Source organism: Nicotiana tomentosiformis, chromosome 4 (genome assembly GCF_000390325.3).
Source record: "Nicotiana tomentosiformis chromosome 4, ASM39032v3, whole genome shotgun sequence".
Lineage (NCBI taxonomy): Eukaryota > Viridiplantae > Streptophyta > Magnoliopsida > Solanales > Solanaceae > Nicotiana > Nicotiana tomentosiformis.
In genome coordinates this window covers 14,718,736-14,735,499 of record NC_090815.1, presented here as the reverse complement: position 1 = coordinate 14,735,499, position 16,764 = coordinate 14,718,736, and the positions used below count along the sequence as shown (strand labels likewise).

Genomic DNA, 16,764 nt, shown 5'->3' with positions numbered 1-16,764 from the left:
CTTGATTTTGGCTGAATTTCAGATTGAAACTCGAAGAAGAAGAAGAAGAAGAAGAACACATGACATACAATATACTTACAAAATTATAGTAAAGTTGTATTATAATTGTATTCTGTTGTAGTTATATATATATTTTTTATTTGAATATTGTATGAAAGTTGAAAAATAATTATATAATGTATGAATCGTTGTATAAAATTTGTATTTAAGTTATCAATACTGTCTTTTTACATAAAGTTATTGATATGTATCAAAATTGTATTAAGAGAGTAAGTTTTGATTGGAATTTTAGAGAGGAAGAAGCACACACCACGGACAAAATATATACAAATCAGATACCAAATATATACAAAAGACATATTGTATAAAATTCATATAAAAATTATTTTTAACTTGTATGATATTGCAGTTGTATTTAATTGGGTAGAAATAATGTATGAAAGTTGTAGATAAGTTGTATAATATATAATTAGTTGTATGAATACTATGTATGTTGTTGTAGATATTCAAATTTGTATTAAATTTGTACGAAATTTATTTTTAATTTATATTTTGATGTACCATATATTGTTCTTTTCTCAGTTGATTTTATCAACTCTGAAGTCCGAGGAGATACTAAATTTTGTTCAGCTGCAACATTCGATGTAGGTTTTCCGTCGCCTGCTTTTAGAGTATTACCTTCTTACTATGCTTACTATGCCTCGTTTATACTATGTTCATGTGTGACAATGCCCGTTATTTCTGATAAAATTATTGACTAAATTGATGGTTCATCTTATTCCCATATTGACAGTCGTTTGTTGAAGACATTTAAACTTACGCGAATTAGTGTATTCTGTCAATATATGAACATAATATTCCCTTTTTGATGGTGATCGGCAGATCTGCACCCGATTAATCAAATTTAGAACAATCTTTAATTGACGAGACATGCCTTTTCTGTTCAATAGTATGTATGTGAAACTATTTTGATGTTATAGCATTGGTTCTCCTTGTTTTGATGGATATCTGTTATTTTTTTTATTTTATTATAGGAATTGTTAATTGTGACCTAGCTAGGATTTCTTCAATCAAATTGAATTACATCCTACTTTCATGGCAATAACAGGGAACAGTTGGGAGCTGAGACCAATTGAGGAATCTTCTCATCCAACTAGGCCGTTTTCATAATTGAATATAGAGGGGAGAGAGGAGAAGAAAAATGAAAAGGGTGTAACTAAATCCCTTGATTGAAGGCACTAATAATGGATTGCGAGCCTTTTAAGGTAGAATGTATATAATTTGTAAGTAATTCTTGTTTATGGCGGATAATATACAAAATTAGAACAATTTTGGTAAATAAGTTTCAAATAGTGTATAGGAACGAAAACATTTGTAAAGCCTCAAATTTGGGGGTTCCTCAAGCTTGAGAGACTAGGAATGCTTTCAAAAGTGATCATATTCAAGAAGTCATGGATAATATGAATATTCATATTATCTGCCGGTTAACCTTTATGAGTCGGGTCAGATAATTTATCCTCTTTTGCATTACCCTTTTCAACCCGCCCATATCCAATCTGACCCGCCAGTTTGCCACCCCTATTTGAAACTATATTGAGAATGTAGAAGAAATAAAGCTTTATATTAAGGGAAGACTATTTGACCCTCCGTTCTACTTTAGTGGAGCTAAATGATGCTAAATATTTCATAATTATTTGATAGCATGATAAAAATGGTAATTTAAACTACTTGACCCGTCTATATCCGATCTGACCCGTCCGTTTGCAATCCCTATTTGAAACTATATTGAGAATGTAGAAGAAATAAAACTTTGTATTAAGGGAAGACTATTTGATCTTCCGTTCTACTTTAGTGGAGTTAAATGATCAGCTTTTCACCTATAGTATTAGTTTAAGTTTTATGCACTAACGGGATAAAAGTTTTATTCAATCACTTATAAAGTAACTAAAGCTAAATTTTCATAATTATTTGATAGCATGATAAAAATAGTAATTAACCTATTATAATAGGTTAAACTAGGCTGATAGTGTGAAAAATCTTTAAACTTTATGAGTATATAGCTTAAATCTTTGCCCAAACTTTGCTTAGATAAAAATAGAAGGTTCAAAATGAGTCGAATAGCGGGTTATAACTTAACCTTCCCAACATGACCTATCCCCCCTCCTCTTTTATTTAGTTACTATTTCTTTTGAAAATGAAGAAGTGAAAATTAATATATTTTTTCTTAAATTTCTCTGCTTAAGTTCTTCCAAAGTTCACATCATTTTCAATTTCCAAATTTGATTTTGTATGATTGGATTTGGATTGCATTTTGACTGTTAAGTCACACTGTTGTGCCCATTTTGACCCAATAATTTGATAAATTATTTTGAACTCAACCCGTTAAATCAAGTCAACATGTAAACAGAAAAAATTAAAATTTTGTAAAACAATTAGAGATTTTTAGTAGTTCTCATCAAATATGAACAATAAAAGAAATAGAAAAGAAAATGAGGAAGATAGAACAAGACAAAGCGAAAAAAGATCCAAACAAACATGCGGGTTTGTAGCAAGACCTTTTCACTTTAAATACGTGGATTTGAGTTATATTCACGTTATAAATAGTTTTATACATTACTGTTGTACTTTTAAAGTGTCACAGTAGATTAGTTACTATCTTGTGGAAAAAAGAAAAGATTTAGTTACCATCTATAAGACTTTAACATGTTACAAATTAATATTTATTATAAATATTTACTCTTAAATTTCTTACTAGTAATTGATTGTGTAAATATTTTAAAATTACTAATACTTAGAGTTAGGGCCGGCTCTAACCTTATCACAAGTCAGGCTAGTGCCTTAGCCCCCAAATTTAGGGGACTCCATTTTTTAGAAATAATAGGTTCATACGTATTTTAAAAAATAATAGGTTCATACGAATTTGACCCTCAAAATTCTTTAACAAATGAATGATAAATATTCTATTTTCATTTATAAAAATATGAAGATTGAGAATAACTCAAATAACGAGGCATAATATTATAAATTTACTAATTGAAATCATCATCATGGTGAATATCATTAATTTCTTTTATGAAGTTTGTATTTTTACTTGCTATTGATTTTCATATCTTAGTTCTATGTCTCTCAAGCTTATCGGTCTTTTATTATTTTTCTATTTGAAAGTAAATTTATAGTTATTTACGAAGGACTAATATTTTAAATTATAATATTGATATAGTTATTGGTTATTTACTTTTAGGGAGGTAAACTGTATAGTTTGATAATATATTTACAGAATTGCAGTTTTTAATTGTTTGACAATTAAGACATTATAGTTTATACACCTCTCCTTGTGCCTCCGCCTATTAAAACAATGGTCATAACATTTACGTGGATATAAATACAAACGTTAAAAACATAATTCAAATAAATTATAAGAGTATATATTACGTAATCAAGTAGAGATTATGATGATTGGAGGTCAGTCAATGACTAGGCATATCTTCCAAATTCTAAGGCCCAATCATTTTTTTTCATTTCCCATATATAATATCACAGCAAAACTGGATATTTTATTCATCTCATCACTATCTTTTCTACTACACACAATGAATAAAACAAAACAAACTCAGACACAATTTGTTCTGTATAATTGTCTGTTGTTGTTCTTCATTTTGTTGGTATTAACAAAAGCTGAACCAGTTGGATATGGATATACTGTCCGATCAGTAGGCGTTGACTCCTCTGGAAAGACATTGACTGCTCATCTTCAACTCATCAAAAGTTCTTCTGTTTTTGGACCTGACATTCAAAATCTCACACTTACTGCCTGGTAATTTTGAAACTCTCTGTTTATAATTACATCTTTATTAATGAAATTTCATCACTTTAAGTCTTAAGTTCTTTGGGATTGAAATTTGGAAGTTGATGTTTTGAGTGGTGGACTCGGTTGAGTTGGTTCTTGATTAGGTGGACTCTTTTGGGGTTCAAAGTAAAGTCAATGGTTTAACATGTTGAATTGTGTGTACTTGTTATTTATATTATGCTTCAATATGCCCCTTACGTGACTTGAGCAAAGTCTATCTAAAACAACATCTCTATCTTCACAAAATAAGTGTAAGGTTTGCGTATACATTATACTCCTCAGACCCCACTTGTGGGATTACACTCGGATTGTTGTTGTTGTTGTACGTCCCTTACATGTTGGCTTGATTCTTTTTTCAAGGATCCACTACGTGGAAATACATTTTTGCGTTTTGGGTAGCGGTGAGATTTGAACCCAAGACGTCTGTTTGCCTGATATCATGTTGAAGCGTGTGAGCACCTCATCTAAAAATTAAGCTATTAGAGACAGTAAATTGCCATTTCTCAGTTCTAAATAACTGCTCCTTTTTGTTGTTTTTTTTGTGTTAGAATTTTTTACACCATGAGTCTTTTTAGTATCAAAAAATCTTTGTGATTTTGATTTAGATACTAGTTGTGGTCTGACAATTTGGATTCTCACCTAACTAGTACAATATCTATGATTGAATATAGAAATGTGCAGAATCAGACTGAACTGCATTGGGCATTCAGTTTCAGTAATGTTATGAGGTTAGCCTTTTCTGTAATATAAAAGATGATTAATGGACTGTCTTGTTTTACATGTTGATCGATTCTTCAGCTTTGAGACAAAAGATCGTTTAAGAGTCAGGATTACGGATGCAGATCATGAAAGATGGGAAGTTCCACAAGAATTTATCCCCCGCGAAACTCATTCTTTCCCCCGCAGCTCCCTTTTGGAGAAACATTCTTATTTCTCACTTCCATTATCAGAGGACACACATTATTTCCATACAGATACCATTTCAGACCTTATTTTCACTCTCTACAACACCACCCCTTTTGGCTTTACTATCAAACGTCGCTCCTCAGGTGACATTCTTTTTGACACCTCGCCTAAAAGTAACTCTCCGGACACGTTCCTTATCTTCAAGGACCAGTACCTTCAACTGTCCTCTTCATTGCCCGCCAATAGGTCATCTATATATGGCCTCGGTGAGCATACCAAGAGAACGTTTAAGCTCAAACATAATCAGACATTAACTCTTTGGGATGCTGATATTGCTAGTGCCAATGTTGATCTCAACTTGTATGGCTCCCATCCTTTTTACATGGACGTCAGGTCTAATCCTGGCGCAGGGAGTACTCACGGAGTCTTGTTATTCAATAGCAATGGGATGGATATCGTATATGCTGGTGATCGAATTACCTACAAAGTGATTGGAGGGGTCATTGACCTGTATTTCTTTGCTGGTCCTGTGCCGGAGAAGGTCATGGAGCAGTACACGGAGCTCATTGGCCGCCCTGCACCCATGCCTTACTGGTCTTTTGGTGAGTAATTTATACGTGTGAATTACCTTGTCTTGTTGAGTTTATTCTTGTTATGTTGGTTTCCATTGGTTGCTGCGATTAGTTCTTGATTCTGTGGTGGTGGTTTCGGTCTATGACTAATTATAAAATTGTTAAGCTAGGCTTCATTTCTACTCAGGAAAAAACTAGATGCTTCTTTTCTACTGTTGAAAGCTATAATCCTGCCACCATTTTGTGTTGTTTTATTTCTTTCTTCTTTTGTTTGTAGCTTGACATGAGTTCTTGACATTGTTTCTTCATGCATCTATTGCAATCTTTATTCACAGGCTTTCACCAATGCCGATATGGCTATAAAAGTATTACTGAAGTTGAGAATGTGGTAGCGCGCTATGCAAAATCTCAGATCCCTCTTGAGGTCATGTGGACAGATATTGATTATATGGACGGCTATAAGGATTTCACAGTTGATCCGATTAATTTCCCACTTGACCGGATGAAGAAATTTGTTGATAAACTTCATCAAGATGGCCAGAAATTTGTTCTCATATTGGATCCAGGTGAGTTTTGACATATTGAATTTTCTTGTTTCTGTTGATATTTATACTTAAATTGGGGTAGAAGTTGAGAAAATTCCAAAGGCGTTGGGACAAATGACTTAATCAAAGCACTCTTGTTTCTTTATTGATCCCAACACTTTGGTCACAGGGATCAGTATAAATAGCTCGTATGAGACTTATAAGAGAGGTATGGAAGCAGATGTTTTCATCAAACGCGATGATGTCCCTTATCTTGGCGAAGTTTGGCCTGGAAAAGTCTACTTTCCTGATTTCATAAATCCCAAAGCCAGAGTCTTCTGGAGTACTGAAATCAAAATTTTCCATGAAAGTCTCCCCGTTGACGGGCTCTGGCTTGATATGAACGAGTTATCTAACTTCATTTCTTCTCCTCCAAGCCCATCTTCTACTCTTGACAATCCTCCTTATAAGATCAATAACTCGGGAAGCTTACGTCCAATCAACGAGAAGACTGTCCCAGCAACATCAGTACATTATGGGAACACCTTAGAGTACAATGTTCATAACCTCTATGGATTCCTCGAATCTAAAACGACCAATGCTGCTTTAGTCGACATTACTGGTAAAAGGCCATTTATACTTAGCAGATCTACATTTGTGGGTGCTGGAAAGTACACAGCGCATTGGACTGGAGATAATGCTGCAACTTGGGATGACTTGGCTTATAGTATTCCTAGCATTTTAAATTCTGGATTGTTTGGAATTCCCATGGTTGGAGCTGATATATGTGGCTTTGGTAAAAATACAACTGAGGAACTTTGCCGCCGTTGGATTCAGGTACATGTTCTGTTTTCTTTAAAGAAGTTTTTTGCATATATCAGGAGTTTATTATTACTGTTTGACAGTTCAAAAGTCATGCACAATTCATTACCCATCACTGCATACGATATCTTATTCTTCTACTTTGTGCCTCCTGCTCCAATGTATAATCCAAGGCAGAGGTGGATTCAGGATTTAAGCTCTATGGCTTCAACCTTTAAGGTTCTTGTTATTGAATCACTGTAGGTTCATACCTACTATGTTTTGCAATTTTAGTGAGTTTTTATACATAAGTACTGGGTCCAGATAAACCCGACAATGCAACACTGCATCCGCCTCTAATCCAGGGAGTCTGCTATTTCCACTAATAGTGTTGGCATATTAGTGCAGAGTGCTATGCAGTCTGTTGGTTTTCATAAGTATCACTTTACTTGTAATGCTATTTCCTTAAAATACTCTTATAGAAGCTGATGTTCATATGTTAATATCAACGTCTCGTCAAATGTAGCTAGGTGCATTTTATCCCTTTTCAAGGGATCACTCTGAAAAGTTTAGTATCCATCAAGAGTTATATATCTGGGATTCAGTAGCTGCAACAGCTAGAAAGGTTCTTGGACTTCGCTATCGGCTCTTACCATACTTCTACACGCTAATGTTTGAGGCGCATTCTAGAGGCGTTCCTATAGCACGGCCAATTTTCTTTTCATTTCCTGAGGATGCAAACACTTATGATATTGACTCTCAGTTTCTCATTGGTAAGGGGTTAATGATATCGCCAGTGCTAATATCTGGAGCGGTTTCAGTTAATGCATATTTTCCGTCTGGAACCTGGTTCAACCTCTTTAACTATTCAAACTACGTGAATATGAAGTCCGGTAACTACATCAACCTTGCTGCACCTTCTGATCATATCAACGTACACCTTCGAGAAGGAAATATTCTGGCAATGCAAGGAGAAGCAATGACAACAAGGGCAGCTCGGGACACTCCATTCGAACTTCTTGTTGCCATCAGCGACAAGGGAAATAGTTCAGGCGAAGTTTACTTGGACGATGGAGAAGAAGTTGAAATGGGAGGAAAGGGTGGAAAGTGGAGCTTAGTGAGATTTCACAGTGGTATTGTAAACAGTAAGTTATATCTCAAATCAGAGGTTGTGAATGAAGAGTTTGCTATGAGTAAGAATTGGACAATACACAAAGTGACTTTTCTTGGACTGAAGAAAAGGGTGACTAGAATAAGTGCAAATAAGTTGACCTCTAAAATGGTAGGCAAGAGACATATATACTCAAGAACTAGAACAAACTTTGACAGAAGTACATCTGGTGTTTTAGAGATGTCAGGTCTATCAGTTCTGATTGGCAAAGAATTTAGTCTTGAGCTAACACTTGCCAAATAAGAACAGCAATGAGTGAATCTTCCTAATGTAGAAACATGGAAAATAAAGCATAGTTTTTATCTGTTCTCATTTCCTGATGAAATGATAAATCATGTAATAGTTGAAACTGAGAAATCAATAAATATTTGGTGAAGATGTCAGCTGTCTGATTGTTTGAAAATGTATACTGTTTGACAATAAGTTCACCACCTATTGTTTTTTCTTGACAAAATGAAGATCGATTTCTTTAACATGGCGCGAGCATGCTGAACATGAACCACATGATCAATATTCAATAGTCATATAGATTCTGCTAATTTTATCACAATGAATGATATAATGGGTCAGCCCGGTGCACAAAGTATTTCGCGTTCACGCAGGGTCTGGGGAAGGGTCGCACCCCAAGGGGTGTAATGTACGCTTGAACCCGTGACGTATAGGTCACACAAAGACAATTTTACCGTTGCTCCAAGCTCCCCTTCATCACGATCAATGATATTTAGATAACAAAATGATAGGCCAAGTTCCTGGAACAATGGCTAAAACCATAAAGTCTCAGCTATGGCAGTAGAAAAAAGCCCAATATTCAGCTTTAGAAGTAGAACAAGAAACAGTGGATTGTTTCATAGCTACCTAAGAATTAAATAGAGCAATTGAAACAACACTAAGTGATCGCAGAACGATGAGTATCCGGACAACTAGGACAATACAATATTTGAATTGTTGATAGATCCAATATTTACAATAGATTAGGGAATATTAGTAACTTATAAGTTGTACAATACAGTCAAATCGAACAAGAGAAATATTATTAAACAACACCAAACAATAAACTCATTCGAAATATATAACAGAATATAATATGGTATGAAATAATACATTATGAAATGACGAAAAAATAATATCAGTCCGAATAGGTTGTAAAAAAAAAGGTATGATATTTTGCCATTTTTCTTCATCAATTTTTTTTTCTTCCTAAATTTAATCCCTTGGCTAGATGTGAATAAGTTTGTATGTGTAGTACACGGGATGGTGAGCACGAGCAGCATTAAATTGCATAAAATATTAGTAATTACTGGTGGCCTGGATTTCCTTCAAACTTGTACCTACAATTATTTTGTTCAGCAACTGTCACAGAACACTGGACTCCAAAATATCAATTATTGGGTTGAACATTAATATATACCTTTAATCTATTTTGTAGTGAGTTTAATTGCTATTGTTATTAAATTAAGTGATTGTTGTTATTATACAAGATAAATTTGTTGGCTTTGAACCAATACTTTAATGCTATTTTGATTAATATGAAAGATATTATTTGGAAAACTTTCTTGAGAGGAGAAATGTAATTACATTATTTGACCACTTGAGTAGTGGTTCTTTTCTTCATCGTCTTGTAACTTGTCTTCAAATAAATCCAATAAGGTTGTGTTTGGTATGAACAAAAATATAGAAACTTTCTCTCAGTATTCAACACTATCTAAAAAGTATAAACAATTTCAAATGGACTATTGGAGAAAAACATAAGCAAAAAAGGTCGGTTTTCCCTTTTTAATGAAAAATGTTTTTTATTTGATTCCAGGAAATGACTGAAAGAAGCAAAATTGAGGACTCTTAATGCATTCAACAAAGAAATGAGTACACAACAATTTCCACTGAAGAATAAGTAAACTGAACTACAAACAACAGCTTTTGAATTCAAAGTTCATCTCTACTGAAACCATTTTAAAAATAGCAGCCTCCATTTTTTCTCTTTAGGGCAAGAGGCTGTAATAGGTAGAACTCGGGACTCTGTTTAGGCCTGATCATTCAACAGAATATTATAAGCAAAAGTACGGCACCTCACTTGGGCAACCCGGTATCAGGGTTGAGAAGAGCTTGACTTTCGTCGCTTATCAAAACTGGACCTCTACCAGGTCTTGTGCATATGAAGTAGCTAATTTCGCCCTTACATTTCTGAACTGGAACCTTGTCCTTAATTTCTGGAGGTGGAGGCAATGCTTCCACATCCTTTATCTCCGGAATTCCAGCATCCTTCAGTATTGATTTATCACCTATGACGTAGCTGGAGAGAAAAGAAAGAAGAAGAAGGGAGAAGCAGTGAATATCATCGGTACCATAGGGTCCAAATCATATTCTTTCTATGATTACGCAAAAACTATCAAAATTTTGATAGCGGCTGTACCTGTTTAAATCCGTTTCTGAATTTGGAGGGAAGTGGAAGAGCAGCCTCTGGAGTAGAAGTGCAGCAGACGTTCTGTTACGTGCAATTAGAACTGCATTTGGCCCCGCATCAAAAGTATATGCAACCTGGCAACATTTTTATACTTAGTAACGAACAACAAGACCATATCATTGTATGTAAACCTACTTTAAAAGTCAAACTAGGAAGGCAATAGGTCTTCCAGATGCAATATGTAAACTGAAAAATTAGACTCCAAAAATACAACTTAGCCAAACACTCAATTGTCACTCGGAGCGGAAAAAGGCTTGGAGCGGAGAGATGTTCTTGTATTGCTTGATATAGTGTCAAGATCTCAGTGGTAATTGATATTATGAAGTAACTGAAAAGCAGTAATCTCAAACTAGCTCAAGACCAGGGAGAAATCAGTTGGAACATAACACAGTTTGCAAAGTCGTCAAAGTAGATTGAATTGAGGAGAGGATGCAATATACTTCAGAAAATGAAACAAAAATTCCAGTTCAGAAGGATAATCACTATTCTGTCTCAAGTATTGTTGGGTGTGGGAACAAAGTCTCACATTGGTAGCTGAAAACATTGGGAGTCTACATATAAGGTGTACGGATCTCTTAATAGTGTGAGGCCTTTTGAGGAAAACCGTGTGGGCTTGGCCCAAAGCAGACAATATCATACCATGTTAAGAGTGTCATTGGGCCGTTTTAGCCCAACAAATGGTTTCAGAGCCTAGGATTAGCGAGACGAGTATGGTGATGGCAGGATGATGGCGTGCGGCTCGGTTTCTTTACCCTTACGAGCTTAGAGACATGCACACAAAAAGAAGCTAGTTGCGGGCTTCGGTTGCCATAAATACTCCGGGGATGTGGGTGGCACATAGTGAATCTCGGAAATTGACTTGTGGATCGTGATAATGGGCCACGTGGAACTTAGTTCGAGGGGAAACCCGTGAATCGTGGTAGTGGGCCATGTGGAACTTAGTTCGAGGGGAGATTGTTGGGTGTGTGAACAAAGCCCCACATTGGTAGCTGAAAAGATTGGGCGTCCACATATAAGGTCTATGGATCTCTTAATGATGAGAGGCCTTTTAGGGAAAACTGTGCGGGCTTGGCCCAAAGCGGACAATATCATACCATGTTAAAAGTATCATTAGGCGTTTTAGCCCAACAAGTATCTAATATCCAAAATTCTAGCTCAAGTATTTAATTCTATGACAAATTTCTCGGGCAAAATAAATAGAAGGTAACAACTCTTGCACTTGTGTTCTTTTACACGGTTAATAGAGAATTTTTCATGGATGAACACAATCATGCAACTATGCATTCAAAAAAGATTATGGTAAAGTAGAAAAACCTGTGGAGTTCCTTCTGAACGGTTCCATTTCTCAACACAGCTGATTATCCTGAAAATTGAACACACCATTAAGACTTACTTTCTCCTATTCTCGACATTATTAAAAAAATATCAGGTTCAACTTTTTTTTTTTAAAGAAAAGAAGTTCCGCAAACACCTCATTTTAGTAGCTTGACGTTTAGAACTTACCTATGAGATGTGTCATTCATGTAAAATATAGGGGGGCTAGTATCCAGGCAGACTGCATGAAACTGATTGCTGTCTGCACAAGTCAAGTGAGTGAAAGTTGCAAAATCACGTTTTTGTATGGCTTCTTCCATCTGAATTATTCGCTTTGGCACTACTTCCTGAAAAATCCCAATACAAGAATGAAAAGTCATACTTCTATTAAAACTCTCACCAATTGGGAGGTTAACTTAAAGAACTACGTGAAAATGCCTGAAAGATTTTCAGGACACTATTTGAAGATGCAGAACCCAAATGCAAACAAGAGAAATACCTTTGCCCTGTGTTCTATCAGCGCACTGGTTTCAACAGTCTCAAGCATTCCCGAGGTGCTACTTGTTTCCTTCTGCCGTGAGCTCACCTGAAAATACAGCCAAAACATTCAAAAAGAATCAAATTTTTTGACATGCTTTGGAAGAAAAATAAACACAAAACTGTCCCAATGGTCAAATTTATATGATCGATTTCAGTGAACTTCAAAAATCCATAGTGAAGAATGTGCAGATGAGTTAAGAGGGGGTTGGCATAAAATTGTGAAGAAATGAAATAAAAAGTAAAAGTTGAAACTGGACAGAGGGGAAACTGTAAGATGACTACTAGAAATGAGAAGAAAATAAATTAAGGAGCAGGTAAAAGTAATTGGTCCGAGTATACAAATTGGTGACCTTATAGTTTAAGTGTTAGTTGTCATGACAAAAACAGCAGAAAACTAGGTTTTCCTTGCTTTCTATATCCAGTATAGCACAATGGGTCTGGTTACGGCAGCTCTGAGAAAACAATTTCTAAAACAAGGATCTTCCAAGATGTCAAACATCAAGATTTTCTTTTTGTTTTTGCTAAGTCCCAATGAGTGCAGTTCCAATAGGATAGATTGACATCACTTCTCCATATTATTATCTCTGAAAAAATCTCAGATACACAAAAGTAATGCTTAGACAAGATTTCAGAGAAAAAGAAAGATGACACCAAAAGGAACAAGAAACAGGAAGTGTTACTATGAATTTCCCTTTTCATATTGTGAATACGCAGGAGGAAGATGAGAGAGATGTTTTCTTTCCCCGAAAGTCTAGCAGCGATATAAATTGCTTAACTTTTTGACAAACAATGATAATGTGGATGGAGAAGTACATACCACGGCAATGATGATGACAAGCTCATCCCAGTGTTTCTCATCTACAAGTTGAATAGCAACGCTATCGCTTCCATTTTCCTCCTGCACATATCAACAATAGTGAGAAGATAAGATATTTGTTGAGAGAAGCACAAGACAGGGACTTATAAACCAGACGTACTTTTCCCATAACCCACTTAACAAATCCTCCATATAAGCTTCGACAAGCACTTCCTGAACCTTGCCTGAAGTGAATAAACAAAGTTGTCATTTTGACCTATTTATGTGAGCTATGAGCTATAACATCTCAGTTAACATAGGGTAACCTAATAAACAAGACCAATGGAATAGAGAAAGTAAGAAAATATGAGTAGAATTCACTATAGTCCTATCTAGTTAATTGGACTAAATAGGATTAACAAAATACAACCCAACAAGCTAATTACAACTGACATAATCTACCTGGCTATGGCAGAAAGCTTCCCGTTGTCCTCTTGCACATTCATTAACTTTGCAAGGGAATAAACTACATAGAGAAAGTAGAAATTAGTTGTATCCATCTCAGAAGCCTTAGAAGAATAAGATTGAAGAAAGCAAAGATTCAGGAAAAAGGAGAGAATTAGGTAAAAAAAAAAAAACAATAGCACTTGAAGAAAAAACTAATTCCACAAGTAATGTAGTATATTATATACTTATCAACACAAAAATCAAAATATGGGCTCACTTAGATCAATTGTTTACTCATTGTCGTCGTAATTTCGTTACATATTTAAATAAGGAATGAATTTAAAATGAAAATATGCAAACAAAAGATAAATGGAATATAGACAAAATATTTACCAACTCTTACACACTTATATACCATAGGTGGAATCTAGTACCACTAACTCATCCAATACATGAACTAAAAAGGGGGTTGGAACCCAAACAAGCTCAAATGCACAGATAGGATGCGCTAAAGAATTTATAAGAAAGGGAAAGGTATCCTATTAGTAGAAATTAGCAAGTATCTCTATAGTTCCACTAACAAGTCCATTCTTTTGATGACCACATACAAGATATCACAGCTAAAATAATAAGTTACCAGAAAAACCAGTTGCAAGAAAAAGGAAATGGTAAAAGGAAGCTCCAATCGATTTGAATTAGCATCACGGGAGCCAACATTACTCGACTAAATTGTACTATATGTGCGGTGAGAAAATTAGAAAACCATAAGGCATTACATAATGGACAGCATATGATCAAATAAAAGCTTGCAATTTTCAATTAACTAAATAGTTCTGTCACTTAAAAACTATTTTCTTCTCAAGAAACATGGAACACTACAGATAGGTCCAAAGGTCATTCCAAGAGAGGAACACCCAGAAAAGAGAAATGCAGAACTTGAACAAAAGAGCTAGAAAACGTACTTAACTTTCTGAACTAGAAAGAATGAATTACTTTTTGTTTGCTTTGAAGTCAAATCACAGATTGAGATTCAGGCAAGCCTTAAAAAATCCATTTCAGATATTGTGAACTCCAATACAGCTCATATTATAACAAATAAGGTAAAATCAAACAATTCCAAAAGCTTCCATCCCACACAAGTTATGACGCATATATACAAGAACATTTATACAAATATTTGTCAGATAAGGTCGATATCTTCATCTCCTGCAGCCACTGTTTTCATAGAGGACTAAATTCTAAAACAGGAAAGTAATCATTCCTTTTCAATATTCATCATGATCCTTGGTCTTTAAACTCAACAGCCAATAGAATATCAAACAAACGAAATAGTGAAGCGACAAAAAGAATTTAGAATTTAAGTAACAAAGAAATGGTTAGCAGTACCTAGGCAGGCAAAGCCAGCAGCTGAGGAGGCCAAACCCGCAGCAGTAGGAAAATTATTATAAGAAGCAATATGTACATGCAGGTTCTCCCAATCGTTTTTCGTGATCTTGATACCCCTCTTCTCATCCTCAACATCATTAGCACGAGCACGAATTTCCCTAAGACAGTTTTGGTATCTGCCACCAGAGAGGGATATTTCCTAAAGCGACCGACAAAAGCAAAATTAGAAAGGATCAAAGGATTCCTAGAAATAAAATGGATGAAGGAGGAATCCCCACGAGCTCAGTTTTCTAAAACTAAGATAGTATGATTGCACTTTCGAGGATCTTAATTTTCCTTACTGCTATATTTACTATGTTGTAGCAAAAAACGAAGAAGATGATCAAAGATTTGACCAACGGTGGAACTAATAAGGCATATTGGATCACTAAATCTGTGCATAGGTAAAAGAATAATCATACATTCACTACTCTCAACCCCAAAGGGGAAAATAGGTAAATTAGCAAATAAATTCAAGCAACAATGAAGACTCAGTATGAAATGGAGCCCAGTTCCCTACTCCTTATTAAAACCTCCTTGATTCTACTACATGTAATCACACAAATAGACACTCAAAAGGTTGCACTATTACAGCATAACAGCCTAGAATCTAGCATGTAGCAGCTAAAAGCGAATCCTGACCAATATTTACACTCTTAAGTACTACTATTCTTTTCCATATTACATGACAATCTTTCCTTTTTAGTGAGTTAAAAAAACCTCACCTTTCTATATATGGGAACTTTTTACCATTAAACTTTTCAATTTACCTTTAAAGGAATAACTTTACAACTATGGAAATGTCGTGCCATGTTTAAAACCACGAGTTCTAAGGGTACTTTTGGTATGTGCGAAAAATTCGTTCTTCCTTAAATTCCATGTCCAGTCAAAAAATACTACAAAAAATAAAATGGAGGGAGTAAGATTTTCCAATAGAGTTTAAATTCTATGTATTGACAATATAAAAAATATTTACGCAACTAAGTCACTTAAAAGACAATTTCATATAACTCTATTTAATAACGTCGACTAGTAACCTAGAACAAATGGCAACTTTTTTCTTTTTTATTACATCTGGGGATGCTACGCTACTATGATCCACCTCAAATATAAAAGGCGGAGAGCTCGCCAAGTAAGCTAACCTTCAACACGAATATATGGTAACTAAGCTGCTATAACATGTTAAATTACACTGATGGGTCATTACAAAAAAAAAGGGCAGCCCGGTGCACTAAGCTCCCGCTATGCGCGGGGTCCGGGGAAGGGCCGGACCACAAGGTCTATTGTAAGCAGCCTTACCTTGCATTTCTGCAAGATACTGTTTCAACGGCTCAAACCCGTGAACTCCCGATCACGTGACAACAACAATTTTACCAGTTACGCCAAGACTCCCTTCACGCAATTCATTACACTATCACTATATATAACTTAAATCCTTTCCAAATCACAAAAACCAATTCACATTAGCTCACTAGAATAAATAATGACTAAAATTCACAAATTAAAATTAAAAAAGAGTGAAGTTATGTTTTACCTTGCCATTAAGCCACATGCGATCTTGATTAAAAGCAGGGCTAACAGCAACAGTGGTAGTGGTACAAAGGTGAGCAGGATCAAGGGTTACACTAATACTATCATTAATAGCAAGAATTAGATTCTCATCCCTTTTTCCCCAATACTTTATCACCGCTATGTTAGTGGGTGTCTGCGCCGTTACCATAAGCACCCATTTTTGGGATTCCTCCGCCATGCCAAAGAAAATGATTGCAAGAAAGTATTTAGGATTGGATTGGATCACACACAAAAAGGGAATTTATGTGGGGATTTCTGAAATTTATGGTATTGTGTTTGTTGTTTCTACATATTTATAAGTGAGCTGGAATGCAGAGGACAAAAATTCAAGACCACCTCTTATAGTGTTTATATTTATATTATTTTTTGACATTTTTGGGATTCGTTAGTC

General features: G+C 35.1%; 2 protein-coding genes across 2 annotated transcripts; one reads left to right on the top strand and one right to left on the bottom strand.

The window, feature by feature from the left end:
- Positions 1 to 3,557: 3,557 nt before the first annotated feature.
- LOC104111562 (alpha-glucosidase) lies at positions 3,558 to 8,204 on the top strand. The gene is made up of 5 exons (XM_009621286.4): positions 3,558 to 3,814; positions 4,646 to 5,355; positions 5,661 to 5,891; positions 6,040 to 6,686; positions 7,177 to 8,204. The coding sequence occupies exons 1-5, from the start codon at positions 3,591 to 3,593 to the stop codon at positions 8,062 to 8,064; spliced, it is 2,700 nt and encodes an 899-aa protein (XP_009619581.1). The 5' UTR covers positions 3,558 to 3,590; the 3' UTR covers positions 8,065 to 8,204.
- A 1,429-nt stretch (positions 8,205 to 9,633) lies between these two features.
- Positions 9,634 to 16,702, bottom strand: LOC104111563 (diphosphomevalonate decarboxylase 2-like). Its single transcript, XM_009621287.4, has 10 exons — positions 16,336 to 16,702; positions 14,763 to 14,961; positions 13,392 to 13,455; positions 13,111 to 13,174; positions 12,951 to 13,031; positions 12,093 to 12,179; positions 11,783 to 11,940; positions 11,594 to 11,642; positions 10,229 to 10,353; positions 9,634 to 10,108 (listed from the first exon to the last, which is right to left on the bottom strand). The coding sequence occupies exons 1-10, from the start codon at positions 16,549 to 16,551 to the stop codon at positions 9,886 to 9,888; spliced, it is 1,266 nt and encodes a 421-aa protein (XP_009619582.1). The 5' UTR covers positions 16,552 to 16,702; the 3' UTR covers positions 9,634 to 9,885.
- Between the last annotated feature and the right edge of the window lie 62 nt (positions 16,703 to 16,764).